General features: G+C 38.5%; 1 protein-coding gene across 1 annotated transcript in view; it reads left to right on the top strand.

Moving 5' to 3' along the window:
- The window catches only part of Cntnap2 (contactin associated protein 2), a 2202731-nt gene that overhangs the window by 678668 nt on the left and 1506306 nt on the right, over nt 1-17757 (top strand). The window contains exon 3 of the mRNA XM_060380093.1: nt 15698-15891. Coding sequence (XP_060236076.1) covers nt 15698-15891 — 194 coding nt within the window. The remainder of the gene's footprint in view (nt 1-15697; nt 15892-17757) is intronic.

The raw sequence follows: 17757 nt of genomic DNA, 5'->3' as shown, positions 1-17757 counted from the left end.
GGATGGAAAACAGTAAGTTTGCATAACTGTTCTCTTGGCTATCTACCCCTAAGAAATGCATGTGCATTCAAATGCTTTAAAATGGACCTGCTGATGGCAGGAATATTCACAGTAGCTCTGGGTTGAATATATGCCTATCATTACAAAAGACAAAGAAAATGCATTATATTATATAATATTGCACTACAAAAGAAAGAAAGGAAACAAGCGTTCTCTTCCAGAAAGCAACCTCATGGGTACAGCCCTGAAGAAACTGCTAGAGGATAAAATAAGTTCTATTTGAGGGAACAGAAACAGAGAGTTTATGGGATGCTAGAAATGGTTACTTTGTTTGCCTCAGTGGGATCATTGCAGAGTCTGTCTATCTAGGTATCTTTATCTATCAATCATCTATCCGTTCAGATTTATGTAAATATGTGAGATTTGAGAACAAAATATTAAAATCCTCATTATTGTATATATACTTAAAGCTATAATTTCAGCATCATACTATGCATGAAATGGACCTGGGTTACATAATTATTTGTAAGCACCTATAATTTCAAACACAAAGTTGATAATGAGCATCTTAATTTAATTTTGTGCTTGGAACAAATTATGCTGTTTATGTACTCAGGTTTGGAGCCATTTTAAAACATTTTACATAATAATCTAGTTAGTTATCTTATTAGTATTTTACCAACTTTATATAAGTGGAAATTTTATAAATAAATTTTTATGCTTTAAGTAATAAAAAATATCAAAAAGTAGAGGATGCTGGATGAAGGCCTGTACACTGCCATTAGGAAATCTTTCTTCAAGTTGACAGGGTCATTAATCAACATATTTGGGCCATGGATTCTTGTCATTTCTCAGAGCAACTAAATCCTTATCTTCCAGCCCACATTTAACTACTTTATACTATCAGAGACTTTGCTGAATGTTTTTGTTACAATTCAGACTGGGGATGGAACTGAAAGTCTTTCTGTCCTAGTAGACGAGGCCTGAGTTTTAAAATGTAGGTGCTAGAACCCTCTACCACTACCACCTCTGCCTTTGCCACCGTAGAGACAGCCCTGGGCTACTTCCTTTTTATTCCAGTTGATGAGAGCACACAGGTAAGCTTTTGAAGAAGTGCTTTTATGTTCCTATTTTTCAAATTCACCAGTCCCTTTTTTTTTTTTCAGTAGTTTTACCTTCTGTCTATGATGCTATGGTATTTCCTGTGTTTGCTTTTTAAAGAATATTTTTATAAACATTCTAAGAAGCTAAAATTGTGTTCATGAGCAATATCAGTCCTCTGGGATATAACTTGGATTTAACTGCATGCAAAAAGCTAATGCGGCCATATCTTTTTTGAAAGATCCCACTGTCTTGGGAGGTTATTCCTTGTCCTCGGTGTCAGTTTTGTTGTACCCAGAGTTATTTAAGAACATACTTTTGTTGGAGTCATATAAAATGAGATTGAAATAGTCTTCCCTGTTGCCATTTAATCAGGTCCAACAGTTCTACATATTCTTCTTCTTACTCTTTTATGATTTTACATAAAAGAGTTGTTAGTATTTTAAAAATGATTATGGCACACTATTTTCTCACATTTGTGGCGTATGTTGAGTAGGCTCATCCCTCTTCACTGGCTACTTTGAAAACAATCTGCCCTTGACTGAGGTTTACTTAACCACCCCCTCAGAGGTCTTTGGAGCCATGTGAGTCCTGCTGTAAATATAGCCTGAGCTCATTAACAAGTTGCTGTAGCACATCATAAGATGTCTGTTCTATTTGTTTTTCATCAGTGAGATAATTCTCAATTATATTCTTACACTTTCGGTTTCTCTCAGGTGTCACACTTTACTAATTTTTCGTCTGAATTAACTCCATTTGCATGGGATGCTACCTTCCCCCCCACAATGTGTCCACATTAGGTAACCTTTCTAATATTCATAAAGCTTTTTCAGTTCATGGAGAATCAGAGCAATTTACTTTTAATGTTAAAAAACGGTTTACCATGGTTTATTTAAATGTTGATATTCTATGCACATCTGTGTAGCTGGTGTTTTTGTCAATGTGATAAAAGGTAGGGTTGTCAGAGAAAATGGAACTAAATTAAAAAAAAAGTTTTTTTTTTCTCCATCGCTTTTGCGTGTAGGCAAGTTTCAGGGTGCATTTTCTTTACTTATGATTGAAAGTCTAGTGCAAAAGCCTCGCCCACTGTGACCAGTGACAAGCCCCTCGTCCTGGGCTGAATAAACAAAGAAGCTGAGAAAGCTAGGGAAGGAAGCCAGTGAGCATTGTTCTTCAAAGATTTCTGCTTCAATTTCTGCCCCAAGTTTCCCATCATGAACTCCTCAGGTGATGAACTGTGGCCAGGGGTGTACAAGTCAAATAAACCTTTTCTCCCCCAGCTTGCTTTAGGTCATAGTGTTTATCATAGCAATAAATAGCACATTAAAATTATGTCTAGGAGTGGATACCACCAATGCCCTTTGAGAGCTGAGAGTTACCCAGCTCTACTGCGCACTGGACCTTAACACAACAGGCCTCAGGCTTAGCCATATTCACTGCTTTGCATGTTCATTACATTTCTTGTGCATGGAGAGGCTTATCTTATTTTTTATCCTGGCTATGTCTCTCCAATTTTCTTTTTATCTATTTTATCAAAATATATTGTATTTTTAGAGCAAAAAGGAGACCTCAAAGCCTGAATTCATAATGCTATCTTGCCTGGAGTCTCCTTTTCAATTTATTCTTTTCATCTGATACATATTTCCTGGCCAGTTATTAAAGGTTGATTTATCCTTAATTGAATTTTTTTAATGTTTTCTTCTAAATTAGAAATTCTAGTTATATTGACTCTGATGATGTCACAGACATCAGTATGAGTGTCCTGTATGTACTGGAGCCATTGGTCACTGAGAAATCTTCTTCATGCTCTCTTGAACCCCCTTTTAATTCCTCATTCCTCTCAGAAGTTCAAAAGTAAGCAAGGTAAAAGTATCTATCAAATCAGCTCAAAATGCTGACATCATCTGTGCTAGTTATTATCTACTGTCAACTTGATACAAGCGTGGGTCATCGGGGACATCAACTGACAAAATACCCCATTATATCAGTCTATCAGCCTTTTTTTTTTTTAATGGTTAACATAGGAGAGCCTAACTTGTTAAGGGTAATACCCCAGGAAACCATTTAAACAGAGTACTGATTTTATACATTTTTCCAGGTTATCTAGCAATAATTTATCCCTCAGTCCAAGTAGAATGACTGTGTAGATTACAAACTCCAAGTGTCTTCAGAGTAATAATATGCTTACACAGAGAGAGAGAGAGAGAGACAGAGAGAGAGAGAGAGACAGAGAGAGAGAGTGGATGAAAGCTAGAGAGAAGAATACAAAAAGAGGAGGACCAACCCTATCAGTGGCCTGGGGGAGAGGCATGGGAGGAGAAGAGGGAGGAAAGGTGGGGTTGGGAGGGGATGAGGGAGGGGGCTACAGCTGGGATACAAAAATGAATAAATTGTAATTAAAAAATTAATAAAAAATAATACAAAAGGTTCAAATACGTATTGATGGAACAGTGGAAGTTATGTAGTACACAAGAGCATTTTATCCAGCTCTAGCAATGCACTAGTTACTTAGTACCAGTTACTAGCAAGGATTTCTTAAGACTTCTTATATACCAAGAACTTATTTGGCACAAACATCTCTGCCCCCTCTCCTTCCTACCTCTCCATCACTGTACACTGGGATCAGATGGTCTGGTAAAATGCCATAAGATAAGTTAGGAATGGGGTGTCACTTCTTCCTTTCTACATGCTGTTTGGGGACTTTTTGTGATCTAAGGTATATCATTCCTAATCTGTGGATCAATAGAGGTTACAAGTTTCACAAGCCAAATAAACAAAGTAATCAACTCCCCCAAATTACATGCTTGACAGATCAAAGAACAATAGGAAGCTTGATATTGATCTTTCCACCGTGTTCCTTGAGAAACTGACTTTTTATTTCCTCAAGTTAATCACCTGGTCTCTTCACACTTGCTTCTGCTTAAAAAAATAAATAATAAGTTTTACTTACTTTTTTTTTGGCTTGAGATATTTGCTTCTTTTAAAGTTGACAATAAATTCCCTCTTGTTAAAAATAATGAAATAAATAGGACTGAGTAGTTGTGTGTTAATTGCCTACTTACAGAAAAACAATGCAGCAAAAATGGTTAAATAAAGAAAATTTATTTTGGAGTATTCATTAGCAAGTCACAGGAAAGACACTTTCACTAATCAATGGAACATATTGCTACCTCTACACTCTTTGTATTAATTGCTTGTTTATTTCATTGGCAAAATCACTTTATTGCTTTGGGAAATATATAGATAGAACTTTCACATTGCAATTAGCACTGTATTTCTTCAAGGCTTGGAACTCTGTAGCTAATTAGAAAATATAGCTGGATATGATGACACATGCCTAAGAATCTAAATTTGTGATATAGTAGAAGGCATGTCATGAGTTCAAGGTCATTCTTTTTTATGTAGCCAGTTTGAATCCATATAATGTCCTCCCTAAAAAATCCTGCTTCAACAAAATAAAAGTACTTATCTTTTGAATAAGCACATTATTTTGACTGAGCACATTATTGTTCTAAAAATTTACCTGAGGATTCTAGACAAATTTATTTTACAGAATTTTAAAAACAGGGGAATGATTCATAACCATAAAGACTATAGGAACCAAAGTAGAATAAAAAGTCAGCAAGTAGAAAATATACAAGTTATAAACCCAGGACAAGTAACAAATTGATGAGGAGGATACCGCCAGAGACATGGTCAATTAGAGCTTTGCAGACTGGATTTCTAAAGATACAAATTTCATCATGTAGAGAGGAACATTTGATGCTACTAGTTAAGGAATACTTTGGAAAGGAATACCTGTGGAAGAGGAAGAAATTATGCAGAAATAGAGGTTATAGGAATGGCCCAATCTCCATGAAGGTGTTCACCAATCCTGCACAGAGCTCCAAGACTTGAACATCATATCAGAGCTTCAATAAATCAGAGCAAGTCCTAGGCCCTTCATGGCTTTTGTGAAAAGTCATCACACCATTCAAAGAATCGAAGAAAGGGACATAAACTTGGGAACATTTTCTGCATGCTCTCTTTTAAAAGTTCCTAAAGAGCAATCACCCCCATATGCTGTCTGCTACAGGGATCCCAGAAGCTAAGCACGTGAGCTCCCAGTCATAAGGGAAGGCCTAGACTTCTCCTTGGATCAGTCACCGTATGTGATGCCTTCTGAAGTAAGCATGCTGATTCTTGAATAAAAGTTTGCCTAGCAAAGGTGAAGGAGGACATGCAGATGTGTAAATGGTATGTCTCCAATGAATGATGATAGGAGGTGAAACTCTGGAAAGCATAGAGAATAAAGGTAGATGGATGTCACATCCTAAGACTGCGTTTTAGAAAGATCACTCTAGTAAAATGCTGTCTAAAGGTAGGAGACTAGGAACTGAAAAGCAGTTACGATAGATTACATATGCACACATACACATGGGGACAACCTAGTGAACGTGATGATTTCCTGTTGCTCATATGTAGCTAAAGTTAGAGCCTAGAACTTGGGGTTGGAAGGCATATCCGCCATTTTCCTAAATCAGTATATAATTTCTAATTGTACTCTAAATTCGAATTCTCACTGTATAAGTGTAGCTTTCACTTCTCACTGAAACTGTTTTCTTATGAAGCAAACAGATAGCCCTAAGGAGATGACAACTGGTCAAAATTCAGACTATAAACCACATTTTTATTAGAACATAGCCACACTATTTTTAAATAATGTGTAAGGTTTTCGTATTACAATAGAATTGACCACTAATTGTAAGAGGAATGTAATAGCATGCACAGCCTAAAATATTCAGAATACAACCTTTAGTGGAAAAGGCATCTGACCCAAGTGTTAGCCACTGTTAATTATCACTCCATGTGTGAAATAAAGAATTGAGTGCTTGCTGAGTCTAGTCTTTCATCTTTCTGATATTATAGACCCATACTTTACTTCTTTATGTATTATGAATGCTATAATTTAAAGTTATTGTTTTAAACACTCTTTAAGGAAATTATAAATGTAAATATTTAATATTTATCAATACACTGAACCATCCCTAGCCTTTTTTTTATTTTTATGCTCTTTTTTTAATTTTTATTTTTTAATATTAGTTACAGTTTGTTAACTTTGTATCCCTGCTGTATCCCACTCCCTCTTTCCCTCCTAATCCCACCCTCATCTCCTCCCTGCCCCTTTCCAAGTCCACTGATAAGGGAGAACCTCCTCCCCTTACATCTGATACTGGTTTATCAGGTGTCTTCAGGACTGGCTGCAAAGTCCTCCTCTGTGGCCTAGCAAGGCTGCTCCTCCCTGGGGGGCGGGGTGTCAAAGAGCCCACCATCGAGTTCAAGTGAGAAACAGTCCCTGTTCCCCTTATTAGGGTACCCACTTGGATACCGAGCTACCAAGGGCTACATCTGAGCATGGGCTCTAGGTTGCATCCATACATGGTCCTTGGTTGGAGAAACAGTCTCATAAAAGACCCCTGTGCACAGATATATTTGGTCCTTGTGAAACTCCTGTCCTCTCCAGGTCGTATTAACCCCCCCACCCCCACCCCCTCTTTTTTTTTATTCCCTTCATTCCGCTGGAGGTTTGGTTATGAGTCTTAATATCTGCTTTGATATACTGCTAGGTAGAGTCTTTCAGAGGCCCTCTGTGGTAAGCTCCTGTCCTGTTACTTGTTTGCTCCTACATCCAACATCCATCCCATTGTTTTTCTAAGTGAGGATTGATCATCTTACCCAGGGTCTTCTTTCTGGTTTATCTTTTTTAGGTGTATAGATTTCAGTATGTTTATCATATCTTATAGGTCTATACAAGTGAGTATATACCATGTGTGTCTTTCTGCTTTTGGGATACCTCACTCAGGATGATCGTTTCTAGGTCACACCATTTGCTTGCAAATTTCATGATTTCCTCATTTTTAATTGCTGAGTAGTATTCCATTGTGTAAAAGTACCACAGTTTCTGTATCCATTCCTCAACTGAGGGACATCTGGGTTGTTTCCAGGTTCTGGCTATTACAAATAAAACTGCTACAAACATGGTTGAGCAAATATCCTTGTGTTCTTGAGCATCTTTTGGATGTGTGTCTAGAGTGGTATAGCTGGATCTTGAGGAAGCACTATTCCTAATTGTCTGAGAAAGGGCCAGATTGATTTCCAAAGTGGTTGTACAAGTTTGCCTTCCCACCAGCAATGGAGGATGGTTCCCCTTTCTCCACATCCTCTCCAGCATGTTTTGTCACTTGAGTTTATGATCTTAGCCATTCTGGTGGGTGTCAGGTGAAATCTCAGGGTTGTTTTGATTTGCATCTCTCTGATGGCTAAGGACGTTGAGCATTTCTTTAAGTCTTTCTCTGCCATTCTGTATTCCTCTACTGAGAATTCACTGTTTAGCTCTGTCCCCCATGTTTTTAATCAGATTGCTTGATTTGCTGCTTTTAAACTTCTTTAGTTCTTTATATATTCTGGATATCAGCCCTCTGTCAGATATAGGGTTGGTGAAGATCCTTTTCCAGTCTGTAGGCTGTCGTTTTGTTTTGATGACTATGTCCTTTCCCTAGCCTTTTTATTAATGTACATAGACATGCTAATAGCAAAAACAGTAGTGAAGTTATGTTTTATTTTTTTAGTAAAATATAAAGATAGGTAATCAATTTCCTCAGCTTTTAAAATAAATATTGATGATTTACTTTTATTTTTAAAGGCTGTCTTTGGTTCATGAAGAAGGCTCACATTAAGACTGTTCTGTTTCTTTCTCTCAGTCAGTACCTGGTTCCATGGGTTTTTGACTTGTTTCTGATGAAAATCTTCTGTCCTCTAAGGATGTTGTAGATTTTATCTTTAACAATCTTTTCTGGCAATGGTGGTAGAATAAGTTTGTGTGTTTTATTCATGTTTATTCTCCTTGGATTCATTGAACCCGAGTTATTTGAGTTTACGACCTTCAAACATTATTTCTTCACATATGCATTGTTCCAGCTGAATGCTGGGTAGTCATCCCTGAAGCATCTTTTCATTTTCTACATCTGAGAGTTTGGATGGTAGATATGAATATTTGTTCTAGTTTACTGATCCTTTTCTCAGGTCTGTGTTACTCATAATCATATCAACTGCCTGAATCAATAACTATATAAGAAGTCTTTATTGGTTCACAGTTTTAAGGATCTCAGTCCCTGATTAGCTGGTGTTGTTACTTGAGGTGTGGTGTGGTTCATCATAGTTTATGTATGTCATGAAACAAAGATATCCATAATGGTAACTAGGAGACAAAAAGAGGAAAGGGGCTTTTGTCCTCGTGTCCTTCTCAAGGGTATACCACCAATGACCAATATATCTCCAAGCTATCCCCCATCTCTTAAAATATTGATTAGAACCACTATTGGCATAGGCTAGAATAATGGATTCAAACACGAGAATATTTGGAGAACCTTTTACATCCATAGTGTAGTTGGGCCAGTTCTTCTATGAATCCAGATTGGTAATCACCTAACCTCAGTATAATTTTTAAGTTGTTGTTATTATTTTTTAATTTAAAATAATTTTCTTCACAATGTATTATATGTCCCAACTGAAGATCCTTCCCTCAACTCCCCCAGTCCCACCCTCCTTCTGTCTTCCCCTTATGTCCTTCCTCTAGTCCACTGAAAGGGGGAGTTCTCCACTATTGCCATCTGACCATAGCTTGTCAAGTCTCATCAGGACTACCTGGATCCTCTTCCTCTGTGGTCTGGCAAGCCTGCATCATTAGGGGCAAGTGATCAGAGAGCAGTCAACTGAGTTCATGATAGAGGCGAGCCCTGCTCCCTTCACTCAGTTATCCACATGGAGACTGAGCTGCCAAACAGCCACATCTGAGCAGGGAGTCTAGGACCTCTCCATGTTTGGTCCTCTGTTGGTACATCAGTCTCTGCAGGACCCCCTGGGCTCGTATTCTTTAGTTGTTGGTCTCCTTGTGGAGTTCCTGTCCCCTCCATGTCCCTCTAATCTTAGTCCTCTCTTTCTCTATAAGACTCCCTGCACTTTGCCCAAAGTTTGGCCCTTAGTCTCAGCATCTGCTTCGAACCCATGTTGGGAGAATCCTTTCAGAGTACCCTCTATAGTAGACTTCCTCCTGTTTCCTCTTTTCCCACTGCCTCTTGTGCCTATTCTCTTGGCCTAATTTTAAATCCTAAAGTTTCCATTATGTTCTTTTAATGTTGTTTCTTTCTTCCACTAAATATTTCTAATTGATTCCTCAATATTTATGTGTTTTCTTTAAAACAACAAGACTAATTCTTAATTGCCAATTTAAGCTTTCAGTCTGATAAAATTTTTGGTAGCTATTATTTGAGTTCTATTTCTGCATAGTGATATTTTTCGGTAGTGACTTCTATTTTACCACTATTCTAAAAACCTAGTCTTTGGAATTTATAGTAAACATTATGCATGTGACTACTGTTGAACTTTTGAATGTTCGTGACCCGTCTTGACCTAGAAGAGTTGATTCACATTTGAGCAAGTTTAGTTCTGTTAAGCTAACTTGCAATAATCTCTATTTAAGTATAATGACTAGCCCATATTTAATCATCTTCATCATGTTCATCAACAAACTGCATCATCTCTACTTCTAAGGGATGGCCTTTCTTAGATTGCTACTGGATGACTAGTGTTGTTCCACAAGAACTGTCAGTCTGACTTAGTCTGTAATTGCACTTGCCCACCCTATGCAACATCTGGGTGTTCCTCTCAGAACACCATTTACCTAATCCTATGGAGTCTTGGCCCGATAACATACGTTTGACCTACCATTCCAACTTCATAAATGCTCATTGTGAATTTCCAGCGATCCTTTTCTTCAGTGCTACTTCTTTTATGGGACACTTCCAAACAGTTTCCAGCTTCCTCGGCAGCTTCAGACTCTGCCCTGCCTCCAAAGTGTGCCAGGGACACTTTGCAAATTTCTTTGGATCTTCGTCTCATGGCATGACATGGGAAGTGAATCATGCCCGAATCTGGAAACTAGCATGACTCACCTCACTTATTCTTCCTCTTATGTGGGTCAGGATCCAGTCTTCAAAACAGTTACTGTGTATTGTTGGTTGTGTGTGTGTGTGTGTGTGTGTGTGTGTGTTGCTGTTTTTTGGGGTTTTTTTTCTAATTTTTTTAGTTGTGCAGAAAGCTGTTCTCTCATTTTTCAAAGCAATATATTCCAAATAAACATCTGTTAAAAGTATATTGTACCTCTGGCAATCCTTATGATATAGATTATATTATCAGCCTTTAAATAATTTTATTTTTAAAATAATAAATGTATTGCGGTATGCTTTGTTTTAAGTAATTTGTTAAATGTTTTTCCCGATCAATTATTCTTTTTAGTGTCTCTAGATATCTCTCCTTCTGCCATTGAATTCTAAGAAGTCTGTAATTTCTTTTTTTAATTTTTCATCAATTACACTTTATTCATTCTGCATCCCCCCATAAGCCCCTCCCTCCTCCCCTCCCAATCCCATCCTCGCTCCTCCCTCTGCTTGCATGCCACTCCCCAAGTCCACTTATAGGGGAGGTTCTCCTCTCCTTTCTGATCTTAGTCTATCAGTTCACATCAAAACTGGCTGCATTGTCCTCTACTATGGCCTGATAAGGCTGCTCCCCCGCAGGGGGAGGTGATCAAAGAGCAGGCCAATCAGATTATGTCAGAGGCAGTCCCTCTTCCCATTACTATGTAACCCACTTGGACTCTGAACTGCCCTGGGCTACATCTGTGCAGGGGTTCTGGGTAATCTCCATGAATAGTCCTTGGTTGGAGTATAAGTCTCTGGGAAGTTCCCTGTGTTCAAATTTTCTTGTTCTGTTGCTCTCCTTGTGGAGACCCTGTCCTCTCCAGCTCTTACTATTTTCCAGTTCTTACCTAAAATTCCATTCACTCTGCCCAACAGTTGCCCATCAGGCTCAGCATCTGCTTTGATAGTCTGTAGGGCAGAAGCTTTCAGAGGCCCTCTGTGGTAGGTTCCTAGGTTGTTTCCTGTTTTCTTCTTCTTCTGATGTCCATCCTCTTTGCCTTTCCGGATGGGAATTGGACATTTTTGTTAGGGTCCTCTCTCTTGCTTAGTTTCTTTAGATGCACAGGTTTTAGTGGGTTTGTCCTATGTTGTATGTCTATATGAGTGAGTATATACCATGTGTGTCTTTTTGCTTCTGGGACAACTCACTCAGGATGATCCTTTCCAGATCCCACCATTTACCTGCAAATTTCATGATTTCCTTATTTTTCATTGCTGAGTAATACTCCATTGTGTAGATGTACCACAATTTCTGCATCCATTCTTCAGTTGAGGGGCATGTAGGTTGTTTCCAGCTTCTGGCTATTACAAATAAAGCTGCTACAAACATGGTTGAGCAAATGTCCTTTTTGTGTACTTGAGCCTCTTTTGGATATATGCCCAGTAGTGGTATGGCTAGATCTTGAGGAAGCGCTATTCCTAGTTGTCTGAGAAAGCGCCAGATTGATTTCCAGAGTGGTTGTACAAGTTTACATTCCCACCAGCAGTGGAGAAGGGTTCCCCTTTCTCCACAATCTCTCCAGCATGTGTTGTCACTTGAGTTTTTGATCTTGGCCATTCTCATGGGTGTAAGGTGAAATCTCAGGGTTGTTTTGATTTGCATTTCCCTAATGGCTAGTGAGGTTGAGCATTTCTTTAAGTGCTTCTCTGCCATTCGGTCTTTCTTTATTTCTTCCTTAACCCAGCTGTCATTGAGTATCAAGTTGTTCAATTTCCATGTGGGTATAGGCTTTTTTGCTATTTCCATTGTTGTTGAGGTCTAGCTTTAGTCCATGGTAGTCATATATAGTACAGTAGATTATTTCAATCTTCTTGTATTTGTTGAGGCTTGCTTTGTGACCAACTGTATGTTCTATTTTGGAGAAGGTTCCATGAGGTGCTGAAAAGAAGGTATACTCTTTTGAGTTGGGGTGGAAAGTTCTGTAGACATCTATTAGTTTTGTTTCAGGGCCTCTGTAAGTGCTTTTATTTCCCTATTTGGCTTTTGTCTAGATGATCTGTCCCTTGGTGATAGTGGGATGTTGAAGTCTCCCACTATTAAGGTGTTGGGATCGATGTGTTATTTAATCTTTAACAATGTTTCATTTACAAATGTAGGTGCTCTTGTATTTGGGGCATAGATGTTCAGAATTCTGATGGTCTCTTGGTGGATTTTTCCTTTGATGAGAATGCAGTGCCCCTCTTCATTTTTTTTGATTAATTTTGGTTGAAAGTCCATTTTATTAGATATTAGGATAGCTATTCCACCTTGTTTTCTGGGTCCATTTACTTGAAAAACATTTTTCCAGCCCTTTACTCTGAGGTACTATTTGTCTTTGTTGCACAGGTGTGTTTCTTGGATGCAGCAGAATGTTGCATCCTGTTTCTACACCCATTCTGTTAGTCTGTGTTTCTTTTTTTTTTTTTTTATTGGGACCAATGAACGTTATTTCCTATTATTGTGGAGTTGGTGATCTTACTGTGATTCATTGCTTGTTTTCTTTTAATTTTTGTGTGAAGTTATTTTTATCTTATGTTTTCTTGGATATAGTTGTTTTCATTGTATTGGAGTTTTCCTTCTAGTATCTTCTGTAGCGCTGCTTTGCTGTGTAGATATTGCTTAAATTTAGTTTTGTCATGGAATATTTTGTTTTCTCCATCTATGTTGATTGAAAGCTTTGCAGGATATAGTAGTCTGGGTTGGCATCTGTTGTCCCTTAATGTCTGCATGACATCTGCCCAGGCCCTTCTGGCTTTCATAGTTTCTGATGAGAAGTCTGGTGTGATTCTGATAGCTGTACCTTTATATGTTACTTGGCCTTTTTCCCTTGCTGCTTTTAATATCTTTTCTTTGTTCTGTAGATTTAGTGTTTTGACTATGGTGTGAATTGGGGTGTTTCTTTTCTGGTATAGTCTATTTGGAGTTCTGTAGGCCTCTTGTATGTTTATGGACATCTCTTTCTTTAAGTTGGGAAGTTTTTCCTCTATTATTTTCTTGAAAATATTTTCCGTACCTTGGAGCCTGGAATCTTCTTTTTCATCAATTCCTGTTATTCTTAGATTTTGCCTTTTTATGGCATCCTTGATTTCTTGGATGTTTTGTGTTTGGGACTTTTCCAATTTTACTTTTTCTTTGAGAGAAGTATCGATTTCTGCTAGTATATCTTCAGCAGAGATTCTTTCCTCCATCTCTCATATTCTATTGGTGATGCTTACCTTTGTGGTTCCTTATCTTTTCTCTAAGTTCTCCATCTTCAGGGTTTTCTCATAAGCAATAAAGAAAACACAAACTAATTCTGTTTTCATGCCTTGCACCATTTCCTTCATCTGTTTGAATGTGGATTCCTGTCTGTCTATGATGGTCTCTATTTTTTGGTTCCTGTCCTCTCTATTTGCCACTAACTGTGCCTCCACTTGTGCCTTCATTTGTTTGGCTAAAATTGCCTGTGTTTCTTTGAGAACTTTATTCATTTCCTCTTTCTTTTCCTCCATTTGGGTGGCAAATTCTTTGAGAGATTTGTTCATTTCTTCTTTAACTGTCTGTATTTGTATGGCTATTTCTCTGAGAGATTTGTTTGTTTCCTCTTTATGTGCCTCTAATAACTGGATAAGCATAGCTTTAATGTCATTTTCCTATGTTTCTAATGAATTGGAGTATCCATTAATTTGGGGAGTTGCTGGTGCAGCCATGAGGTCCTGATTTTTGTTGGATGTGTTCTTTCACTGACCCCTGGCCATTTGCTTATCCATAACCTTCACTGTTTGTTCCTGGATTCTGCAGACCAGATTGGTACCGTCTTTCTCTGGTGCCTGGAGAATTCTTCAGGAAGATGAGAGAGGTCCAGTTTTTCCAGAGTGTGCATTGGTGTTTCAGTTGTACCTGTGAGAGAACTGTCCAAGCACACAGAAGGACAAATTCGGGCAAGGATGTGCGTGTGTGTGTGTGTGGAAGTGTGCTCTGAGGGACAGAGTGCTAGAGAATGTAGAGACCTTCAGTGTGAGGGAGGGACTCCTTGAAGGCACCGAAGGGGTTTCAGGTGCTAAAGGTATTGCAAGAGCTGGTGATGATGGTGGGCACAAAGTCCCTGAGTACATCAGTGGCCTACAGGTGGTATTCATCTCTACTGAGCTCCAGGAGTTATTTCCCTAAACTCCTCTGGTATATCTGTAGAGGAGGGCCTTCAATGTCCTAATAAACACTCTGTTTCCCACAGTGGATGTGTGGGTGAAGGAATCTTATATCTGGCTACTAGCTTGGAAGCACCCTAGATCTAGGGCTTTGAAGGCACTTGAGGGTGCATTCCCTCTTTAGGAGGTCAAATCGTAAAGCACAGGGGTTCTTCTTGTTCTCTACTGGCTAGTTTGGACCTGCTGAGTCAAATGTGGCAGGTTGAGCTCAGTCAGCTCAGTAGTGCTGCAGCCACTAAACCAGGGAGTCCAGTAGCGCCTGCAGAACTGGACTGTCCAGGTGCCTGCTGGGAAGTCCTGGGGAGACACTAAAGTGGAACACAGACCTAGGTGGCCCAGCGCCTGGTGTACCTGGGTGGTTTTGCAGGTCTGCTGGACCTTGGTGGCTGTACAGCTGGCTATCTACCACTGAGGGATTGGGTGACCCACACATTCACTGGCTGGGAGCCCCGTGGACTCGGTACTGCCACTTGCAGACATGGGACTTGGGAAGCATTGTACTGCTGGGCTGGGACTTGGCAGGCAGGTACTCGGCTGGCGGGCACAGCTGACAGCCTCGGCTGAAGAGCGAGGAGCCTGTGTCTGCTGTCTTGGTCCCCAGGCAGTGAGTTCTGTGCTCAGGGTCACTGACTGTGGGTTAGCTCCCCTGAGGAGGAGGAAGGCCTGAAAAAGGGAAGTGCCTCTTTCCATTCCCAGAAAAGTCCATGCCTGACCTGAATCTAAATGTTCTCCACTCATGTGATGTCCCCTCTTTTTCAGAAAGCCAAAACATTGATTTTCTGGCTTCAGTTGCACTTCCATTCACCAATTTCAGAGTTTCAAATTCTCCGCCTCTCTGAAATGGTGTGCACTTGTCGCTATCATCTTGGATCCCCTCCTTAATTCACCTTTTATAACCCCAATGCTTTAATATATAATTTAAGAAACAGAGCATACACAAGCTCTGACCCAAAACTTCATAAAGCAAAATATATTTGAAATTTGTATATAATTGAGTTTTGTTTCATTCATAATTTACTAAAAGAAAAAAAACCTCACATGAGGGAAAGGAAATGGACTGTTGCATATTTTTTTTTCTTATGGTTTTAACAGAAGAGTTCATGGTAAATTGATCAACCTTCAGTCAATTAGACTTTGACATGTACTAATAAGATCTAATTGAGGAATTATGAAGACATTTGCTCAGGAGAAAATGAGCACATAATTACACCATAAAGAGGTTAAAGAATCAATGTTACCCAGCTGGAAGAATATTAGTTGAAGTCCCAATGGCATCTATAAAGGACACTTCATAATACATCTGTGAAATACAGCACTGACAATGCCAGTTATGATATGTAGAATAATCCATTTTTAATTGTAAGAGTTAATTTTTCAACATCCATTTTCCCCTTTGTCTCTGCCCACTTCAGGTGCTGGGGGATGGTCTCCATCAGAGAGTGACCACTATCAATGGCTTCAGGTTGACTTTGGCAATCGGAAGCAGATCAGTGCCATTGCAACCCAAGGAAGGTACAGCAGTTCTGACTGGGTGACACAATATCGAATGCTCTACAGTGACACGGGGAGAAACTGGAAACCCTATCATCAAGATGGGAACATCTGGGTGAGTCACTATATGAAATGCAAATATCCGGAACTGAATAGAAAATACATGAAAATGGGAGAAGACCTGCGTGGCCTATTCAGAGCTGCAAATACTTATGTATGAAAACTATTAGAAGAGTGCTAATTACCCAGTTAACTAGCTATTGCACTTTTGTGTATTGAGGACCATCTTCTTAGGCTGCAATGTACATGTATGGCTTAGACCCAAGGGTCTCTGTCCCGATACTAACCAGAAGTGTTAATATGGAAGGATGATGGTCACACCTACACCAACAAAGTCAAGATCGTATCCACAGAAAATCCAACTAAAAAAGATATTTCAAACCACCATTAGAGATCTCTATGCACTTTGTATTGTTCTATGGTGCAATCAGGTAAAATCTGATCGGCCTACTCTGAAAATGTCTCAATTATTATAAAATTGTGCTTTCAGTGAGTCACCATACCTGAACACATTATTTACCACTATAATATACATGAGCTGTTTTATTTTACATTTTTAAATCTACATTAAAAATCAAGCAAAATCATGACTATTAAACAGGAAGAAAGGAAAAGTAAAGGATTTTCTTTCATTTCTTTGTTTCTCATAATATTAGTCTGAGTGGGCACTTTCAATCTAGCAGGGCTCCCGTTTTTGAAATATGTATTTTTTTAAGTCCAAGTTATTCTTGTGAGTTTCTAGACTAAAAAATTTTCTGAACTTGGCAGCCATTTCCACATGAGAGGCCAATGATGGCAACCATAAAGTGAAATACGCACATGATAACTAGATAATAAGAATTACATTTCTCCTAAAAGCAGTGTAGGAATAGCTCATCTCAGGCCATGGCTATGGCCTATGCATTGAAATATATAACTTTTGGAAAACACATTGGAAGAAAAAGATCTGTTCAATGGGAAGTTTTTGTAACCTGCTGCAGATAACCCAAAACCTTGGGCATAAGTTACAGAAAAGTGATTAACAATCACAGGCAGAAAAATGACTGTACTGATCTTCTTCTTGTAAACGCATTACGACAATAATAAAGAGAGCTGAGAAATGCATCTCTGTTGGAGCCTTGATGTACTTTGATGGTGGATAGGAGTTAGGGATAATCACAACACGATTGGATGAAGATCTGTTTAAAAGGTAAAACTGTCAAAGATAACCTAGACTCCTCTGACAAAATATATAAACAAGAGGAATGGTTGCTCCAGGGAGTACACTCAGAAAAAGCTGATGTGTAGAAGTAGGATGAGTGTGCACAGAGTTATCAGTCTTGCTGATGCTGATCAAGTGTGCTTCTGTGATATTCTACTATTCAGATATTAACTTTATCTGTTCCTGTCACGTTTCTCATTAAAATTGGAATAGTGATGAATGAAGAGTAATGAGTGATGATTTCTTGAAGATGCTGTATGAGCTAATCACGAAACTGTAAAATTACAAACAAGTTTAAGATGTAATATAAATATTGTAAAATACCTGTAGGTACTAGTAAGCGTTCCATATAATGAGTCTAATAAGCCATGGCAGAAATCTTTGAATCCTGCTAATACCAAGAATGATGACAAATGAAAATTCATTTGCTTCTAACAGCCCTTAACTAATTTGCAGCTATACCTTAAACATTACATGATAGAATTTTAACTTACTATATTGACAAAATATATCTTGTGTAGTAGTAATAATAATTAAATGTTAGATTTAATTGTAATAATACTTAATATTATGTTAGTTGGGCTTACAGGAAACTTCAGACAAAGTTGACTAGCCTTTTCATTGACAGAAACTTATAAGATGAAAATATACTGTAGTCAAAGATTTCAAAGTATATATGATCTTGAGTTGAGTTTGAGTTTGCTCTTTTGTTTGTTTATT

This window comes from Meriones unguiculatus, chromosome 3 (genome assembly GCF_030254825.1).
Source record: "Meriones unguiculatus strain TT.TT164.6M chromosome 3, Bangor_MerUng_6.1, whole genome shotgun sequence".
NCBI classification, from domain to species: Eukaryota; Metazoa; Chordata; class Mammalia; order Rodentia; family Muridae; genus Meriones; species Meriones unguiculatus.
This window is presented reverse-complemented; position numbering and strand designations above follow the sequence as displayed.